Source organism: Oryza sativa, chromosome 10 (assembly GCF_034140825.1).
Source record: "Oryza sativa Japonica Group chromosome 10, ASM3414082v1".
Taxonomy (NCBI): Eukaryota; Viridiplantae; Streptophyta; class Magnoliopsida; order Poales; family Poaceae; genus Oryza; species Oryza sativa.
The window spans coordinates 7,248,935-7,257,070 of record NC_089044.1 but is presented as its reverse complement, the minus strand read 5'-3'; the positions used below and the strand labels follow the sequence as shown (position 1 = coordinate 7,257,070).

Below are 8,136 nucleotides of genomic sequence, written 5' to 3'. Positions count from 1 at the left end.
GGCTTCGCCGTGGGGTCAGGTACCTCGGTGCGACTTCGTCAATACCGCTCAGGCGCAAGCCGTTCGGCCGCAAGGACCAACACCAGGCTTCGGAACAAGCCAAGCACCAACCTAGGTCGCCATGGCGTGGTCGCAGCCAGTGTTCGACCCATCCATGGCGGCTCAGCAAGCATCACCAATCGGAGCCGGGCAGCCGAACACCATGGCTCAAACTCATGCGCAAGCCGTAATTTCACCTTTCGCCACGCCGTACCCACAGCAAGGCACCGCGAACAGAGTGGGAGGCGAGAAGGGGCTACCGCTGAGTGGGGGAATTAAGAACCGCCCAATTCCGCCCCAGTTCAAATTCCCACCCGTCGCACGCTACTCGGGCGAAACTGACCCGAAGGAGTTCCTATCCATCTACGAGTCCGCGATTGAAGCGGCTCATGGTGACGAAAATACCAAGGCAAAGGTAATTCATCTTGCTCTTGACGGCATTGCCCGTTCTTGGTATTTCAATTTGCCAGCCAATAGCATTTACTCATGGGAGCAATTGCGCGACGTTTTTGTTCTTAACTTTCAAGGCACTTATGAGGAGCCGAAGACGCAGCAACATCTGCTCGGCATTCGCCAAAGGCCGGGACAGTCGATAAGAGAGTACATGCGTCGCTTCTCGCAAGCCCGGTGCCAAGTTCAAGACATAACCGAGGCATCAGTCATAAATGCTGCTTCGGCTGGTCTGCTCGAAGGCGAACTCACAAGGAAAATCGCCAACAAGGAACCGCAAACACTTGAGCACCTGCTTCGCATCATTGACGGTTTCGCAAGGGGCGAAGAGGATTCCAAGCGACGGCAAGCCATACAAGCTGAGTATGATAAAGCTTCTATTGCCGCTGCTCAAACTTAAGCACAAGTTCAAGTTGCCGAGCCACCTCCCCTCGCGGTTCGCCAACCTCAAATGGCGATCCAAGGACAACCGCCAAGGCAAGGTCAAGCTCCCATGACCTGGAAAAAGTTCAGAACAGACCGTGCGGGCAAGGCTGTGATGGCCGTCGAAGAAGTGCAAGCCCTCCACAAGGAGTTCGACGCCCAGCAAGCAAGCAACCATCAACAGCCGATCCGTAAGAAGGTCCGAAAAGACCTTTACTGCGCTTTCCACGGACGCTCTCCGCATACCATAGAGCAATGCCGAAACATCAGGCAACGTGGCAACGTGCAAGATGCTAGACCACAGCAAGGAGCAACTGTCGAAGCACCTCATGAAGCAGTCCAAGAACAAACATCCCCGGTCGAACAACGTCAAGATGCGCAGCGAAGGGTAATCCAAGTGATTACGAGGGCTGACCCGCCAGGCCATTTATCCAAAAGGCAGAAAAAGATGCAGATCCGAGCGGTCCACAGCATCACTTCGGCGGGTGAGGGGGCGCCACAGTATGTGAACCAGTTAATCTCATTCGGGCCGGAAGACGCCGAAGGAGTCATGTTCCCGCATCAAGATCCACTGGTAATCTCAGCTGAGATAGCCGGCTTTGAAGTCCGGCGAATCCAGGTCGACGGAGGGAGTTCGGCCGATGTTATCTTCGCCGAAGCATATGCTAAGATGGGGTTGCCCACCCAAGCTCTTACACCAGCACCAGCTTCGCTTCGGGGGTTCGGCAGAGAGGCAGTTCAAGTTCTTGGCCAGGCACTTTTGTTGATAGCCTTCGGCTCGGGAGAAAGCAGACGCGAAGAGCAGGTACTGTTCGATGTCGTCGATATCCCGTACAACTACAATGCCATCCTTGGCCGTGCGACCCTGAACAAGTTCGAAGCCATTTCCCACCACAACTATCTCATGCTCAAGATGCCCGGCCCAGTGGGAGTGATAGTGGTCAAGGGGCTTCAGCCTTTGGCCGCGTCAAAAGGCGATCTGGCCATAATCAACAGGGCTGTGCACAATCTCGAAGCCGAATTGCACAGCCGGCTGAAACACGCGCCAAAACCCACCCCTCATGGCAAGATAGTAAAAGTGCAGATTGACGATGCCGACCCTGCAAAGCTCATATCGCTGGGGGACGGCATGGGCGAACAAGAAGCTGAGGGCATCCTAGCGGTGCTCAAGAAGAACATTGATATCTTCGCCTGGAGCCCCGACGAAGTGGGGGGTGTTTTGACAGACCTCATCATGCATCACCTGGCAGTCAAGCCGGATGCAAAGCCAAGAAAGCAGAAGTTGCGTAAGATGTCCGCCGATCGTCAAGAGGCGGCGAAAGCCGAAGTCCAAAAACTACTCAGGGCTGGGGTCATTCAGGAGATCGACCACCCAGAGTGGCTGGCAAATCCAGTACTGGTGCGGAAGTCAAACGACAAATGGCGCATGTGTGTAGATTTCACGGACCTAAACAAAGCATGTCCGAAAGACGATTTCCCTTTGCCGCGGATTGATCAGCTCGTGGATTCAACAGCTGGCTGCGAACTCATGAGTTTCCTGGACGCATATTCCGGCTATCACCAGATCCAAATGAACCCGCCCGACATCCCGAAAATAGCCTTCATCACCCCGTTCGGCACTTTCTGTCACCTCAGGATGCCTTTCGGCCTGAGGAATGCCGGAGCAACCTTCGCCAGACTGGTGTACAAGGTCCTTTGCAACCAGTTGGGGCGAAATGTGGAAGCTTATGTTGACGACATTGTTGTAAAAAGCCGTAAGGCTTTCGATCACGCGTCCGATCAGCAGGAGACTTTCGACAACTTGCGTGCAGCGGGCATAAAACTGAATCCTGAGAAGTGTGTCTTCGGCGTTCGCGCGGGCAAGTTGCTGGGTTTCCTGGTTTCCGAAAGAGGCATTGAGGCGAACCCCGAGAAAATCGACGCCAGTCAGCAAATGAAGCCCCAGTCAAGTGTACATGAGGTACAAAAGCTTGCAGGCCGAATTGCGGCACTTAGCCGGCTCCTCTCAAAGGCGGCCGAAAGAGGTCTGCCATTCTTCAAGACCCTACGGGGCACAGGAAAGTTCAGTTGGACACCAGAATGCCAAGCAACATTCGACGAGCTAAAGCAATACTTACAAAGACCACCAGCCCTCATAAGCCCAACACCAGGAAGCGAACTGCTACTATACTTAGCAGCTTCACCAGTGGCAGTCAGTGCTGCCCTCATCCAAGAAACAGAGTTCGGCCAGAAACAGGTTTATTTTGTCTCCGAAGCACTGCAAGGGGTGAAGACAAGATACATCGAAATGGAAAACTTGCTTACGCCCTAGTGATGGCTTCGCGCAAGCTTAAGCACTACTTCCAGGCCCACAAAGTAATAGTGCCTTCACAGTACCCCTTGGGCGAAATACTCCGAGGCAAGGAAATCTCAGGCAGGCTTAGCAAATGGGCGGCAGAGCTATCCCCGTTCGACTTGCATTTTGTTGCGCGCACTGCTGTCAAGTCTCAAGTACTAGCTGACTTGACACCAGTATTCGCCTCCGAACCCGAGCCCGTCGAACAACCCTGGGTAATGTGCTCCGACAGTTTGTGGTCGCACAAGGGGGCAGACATTGCGGCAATACTCATTTCGCCGAATGGCGTCCCAGTTCGGTACGCCGCAAGGCTACAGTTTAACACAACTAACAACGCAGCAGAATACGAAGCCATTCTTCTGGGCCTAAGAAAGGCGAAAGCACTGGGAGTTCGGCGCTTGCTAATCCGAACCGATTCTAAGTTGGTGGCAGGCCACGTTGATAGATCCTTTGAGGCAAAAGAAGAAGGAATGAAAAAATATTTGGAGGCTGTCTGAACCATGGAAAAGTACTTCACCGGCATAACAGTTGAACACTTGCCTAGGGGCCAGAACAGGGAAGCAGACGCCTTGGCGAAATCCGCTGCTTGTGGCGGACCGCATTTGCCTGGCATATTTTTCGAAGTACTGCACACACCAAGTGTGCCTGTGGACAGTCTGACGGTCTTGGCAATCGACCAAGTGAAACTGGGCGAAGACCCAAATGACTAGAGAACCCCGTTTGTTAAATATCTTGAAACTAGTTGGCTTCCGGACGATGAAGCAGAAGCAAAGCGCTTGCAAATCAAAGCCGCAAAGTATAAGTTGGTCTCAGGCCAGCTTTATCGCTCCGGGATACTTCAACCTTTGCTCCGTTGCATCTCTTTCGCCGAAGGCGAGGAAATGGCGAAGGAAATACACCAGGGGCTATGTGGCGCGCACCAAGCCGCAAGAACGGTGGCCTCCAAAGTATTTAGACAAGGGGTTTACTGGCCAACTGTGTTGAAAGTCTGTGCTGAGCAAATTAAGAAATGCGAAAGCTGCCAACGTCACGGTCGAAGCCAAACTGCGCCCCACTATGACTTGCAACCCATTACGCCAATTTGGCCCTTCGCCAGATGGGGACTGGACATCATTGGCCCGTTCCCGGTGGCGCGAAACGGTTATAAGTTCGTGATTGTGGCTGTAGAATATTTCTCTCGGTGGATCGAAGCCGAACCCCTTGGAGCAATCACTTCGGCAGCAGTACAGAAGTTTGTTTGGAAAAACATTATCTGCCGGTTCGGAGTGCCAAAAGAAATCATCACTGACAACGGCAAGCAGTTCGACTCTAAGAAGTTCAGAGAGATGTGCGAGGGGCTTAACTTGGAAATCAGGTTCACGTCGGTCGCACACCCGCAGTCGAATGGAGCGGCCGAACGTACAAATGGCAAGATCCTAGAAGCACTAAAGAAAAGGCTCGAGGGGGCAGCAAAAGGCAAATGGCTAGAGGAAATGTTATCTGTCCTTTGGGCCCTTCAGACGACCCCCACAAGACCAACCAAGTTTAGCCCGTTCATGCTTCTCTATGGCGACGAGGCAATGACCCCAGCAGAGCTAGGGGCTAATTCGCCAAGGGTGGTGTTCTCCGGAGACGAAGGGGGGCGCAAGGTGTCGCTCGAACTCTTGGAAGGAGTAAGGGTCGAAGCACTCGAACACATGCGCAAGTACGCCGTAAACACTTCGGCGACCTATAACAAAAAAGTTCGACCGACGGATCTCTTGCCCGGTCATCTCGTCCTAAGGAAAAAGACGAACCCAGTGGCCGTCGGCAAGCTTGAATCGAAGTGGAAAGGTCCGTACCTCATCAAGCACAAATCAAGGGCGGGATCTTTTCGACTGGCAACATTGGAAGGCGAGGAGTTCGACCATTCCTGGAATACTGCCTCTCTCAAGCGCTTTTATGTCTAGAACGGGTGGCACCCAAATCACTGATTTGTAAAAATGTATATACAGTTGTGTAAGCCATTCGGCAATATGTACGCCTTTCGGCAAGAAAAAAAAGAAAAAAAGAGGAAAATGAAAAGAAAAAAAACTGGATGTAGGGCTATTATCCACCATGGAGGCCCGAACCAGTATAAAACCCATGTGTCCTCTGCCTTCTTTTATTATTGTGTGATTGATAACTTGTGGAAAAACCCCAAGGTAAACGCCTGAACAGCGAAAAAATCAGGGGGAGCGAAACGAATCGGCCAAAGCATCGCTCGCCGAACGTTGAAACCGCAACAGCTTGTTTCGGAAGTAACTAGCCGAACGCCGTTACATTCGATCAACATGAAAACAGAAGTGTCTCTATCAAAAACGGAAGACGAAAGCTGGAAAAGTCGAAACCTATTTCGCTAATATATGCAAAGGGGCCGACATGTTCCGACCCAACGAAAGCACGCGAAGTGACAATGCGAAAATAGCGAAAAGGAAGTAAAACACACCTTTATTGATTCAAAAATAAAAAATGTATCGAGGATTACAGCTCAGCAATGCAAATAAAAAAGAGTAACGGCATCATAGCCTAGCTCACAGATAAATTACATCTTCGACCTCGCGTGCCCTCTCTCCCTCCTCTACTAAAGAATGGTCGGGCGAACAAGGTTCGTCGTCACTACTAATATCATACACCACTCTAAGGGGAGAAGGGGGCGAAACACAAGTTATACTATAACGGCGCCGAAGGATCGCCTCCTGCCGATCAGTCTTCTGATGATTTCGCCAAAAGCGAGCCATGTCTTCCAAACGTCTTGAATGAACAAGATCATAATCTTCCAAGGTTCACCCAGGGTTAGCCCGAAGCCACCCCGGCAACCTTAAAAACCTTATAGCTGTGCCCGTTTATCAGCATTTCATGATAAACAGGCCGAAACGGGCATCTCACCTTCGGCAAATTCTTTAATGCCACAAATTTCTCGTTTTGGTCTCGCCAACCTCCAGAGGGGGGCCGAATACACAATTTTCGGCGAATACCCTGGCAGACAATGCAAAAATGGCAAAAAGACCAATCGCATAGTGAGAAGTAAGCGAAAGCATAACAAGGTAGTGCATAAGGTAAAAAGGGCGCAAACATAAATATGTCAAAGACTTGGACCAACAGTAAATGGTGAAATGTAGGTCTGTTATACATATTTTAAACGCCCAACGGCCACTTGTCTCGGTTACAATAAAAGGGTTAGCGGCAGCCTGCCGAATATACAATGGTTCGCCACATCTGGCGAACGCCAAAAGAAAACTACGAAAATCTAAGGAAAGAGCGGAGGGCCTCACACCTCTGGGTGATCCTGGGCATCACCTCCACCCCCTTCGGCCGCCGCGTCTTCCTCTTCACAAAGGTCCGCCGCCTCTGCCTTCGCTAACTGCTCCAAAAGGCGCGTCTTAGCGGTGGAGCGGCCGTCCTTCTGCCAGAATTGTCTTCGCCACGCACGAAGTGCGGGCGAAATGTCTTGCGCGCTGATTTCCCAATCCCACTTCGCGTAGTTGGGGAACTCGGTGATGTGCTCACAGCCGAACTGCTGCAGGAGGCCCATAGTGAAGGCCGCTGACACGCGCGCACAGCAGTCGTCGTATGCGGTGGCGCAGTCCGAAATTGAACCACCAGCCTGTTGGGTCCATTCGGAGAAGTCGAAGGCTGAGGCACCTTCGGAGGGGACACCTCGCACTTTTGCGCCCATGTCGGTAAGGGCGAGGCGAAGCGTTTGGCACGCTGTTCACGCGGACTCGGTAGTCCTCACCATTTCCCACGAAAAATGGCGCGACTCCTCCGCAGTGCTTGCTTCGGCCTTGAGAACCTCCTGCCGAAGAGCCTCCATCTTCGGCTCGGTGAGGTTGTAGTAATCTGTGAGCACGGCGGAGTGGGCCTTCTCCTTCTCCAGTTCAGCCTTTAAGCGATCGACTTCGGCCCTAGCTTCTTTCCCCTTCTCCAATTCCGATTGGAGCCGCTTGTTTTCGGCCTTCGCCTTCTTCAGGGCGTTAGCAAGGGCCTCCATCTCCAAATTTTTGCAGCCTATTTCGTCATCCTTGGCCCGAAGACGGCTTTTGAACCCGTCAAGGCGGGCTCGCACGGTTCGCTCCGTCGAACAGTGAGCCGCGAGGATCTGGATGCAAAATAGGAGCGGCGAAGAGAACAAGTGTTAGTTAAAAAAAAAAGAGAGAGAAAGAGAGAGTAAAAGTAAAAAAAAGGGGGGGAAGACGTACCCGAACCGCCAGGCTTTTTATAGCAGAGCACCCCTCATCGAACTCATTCAGTTCGGTGAACAAGCTTGGGGCGCTGGCAAGCAATACAAGATTGCTTACCCCCTCCACAAAAGGAAGGAGGTCCGCCCGCGTCTCGAAGTCGCCAGGGGCGAAGCGGGGTACCGTGAGCGAGTATTCCGAAGCGGACGTCTCAACGACCACTCTCTTTCCCTTCGCCTCAATCAGCGGCGACGCAACCGGCTGACGCGGAGGACTGCCGTATACTTTTGCTGCGGCCGTCACGATTCTTTCCGCGGAGGCCGAAGCCCCAGCGGCAGTACTACCGCCCGCTCCGGCGGCGCCGAGTGGAGGAACGGGGGTGGCCGAAAGATCCAAGTTGCGGCCAGCGGGCGAAGTCGGAGTCCCGTCAGAGGACTCATCGTCGCTAAAAACACGAGCGACATCGACGAGTCCTTTCTTCTTAGCCACCTTCTTGATAGGACCTCCTTTCGCCACTTCGCCCGAAGAGAACGCAACCAGGGCCTTCGCCCCGTCTAAGTCTTTTTGGCGAAGGAGGGAGCTATTCGACTCCACCCCGGTCTCGTTATGGCCAGGACTCGGAGTGAGGGTATAGCCGGGAGCCTCAGCGCGGCCCTTGACTGCCTCGCCCGTGGCCTTTTCGACCATGATCTCCACTTCCTCTTCTTCCCC

At 52.8% G+C, this 8,136-nt stretch overlaps 1 protein-coding gene across 1 annotated transcript; it reads left to right on the top strand.

The window, feature by feature from the left end:
* The first annotated feature begins 4,572 nt into the window (after positions 1 to 4,572).
* LOC136353507 (uncharacterized) lies at positions 4,573 to 5,175 on the top strand. The gene has a single exon (XM_066304505.1). The coding sequence runs from the start codon at positions 4,573 to 4,575 to the stop codon at positions 5,173 to 5,175; it is 603 nt and encodes a 200-aa protein (XP_066160602.1).
* The last annotated feature ends 2,961 nt before the right edge of the window (positions 5,176 to 8,136 follow it).

Bases quoted from the DNA above. Each gene is read 5' to 3' on its own strand.
- LOC136353507 (XM_066304505.1), top strand. From the start codon at position 4,573: ATGTGCGAGGGGCTTAACTTGGAAATCAGGTTCACGTCGGTCGCACAC.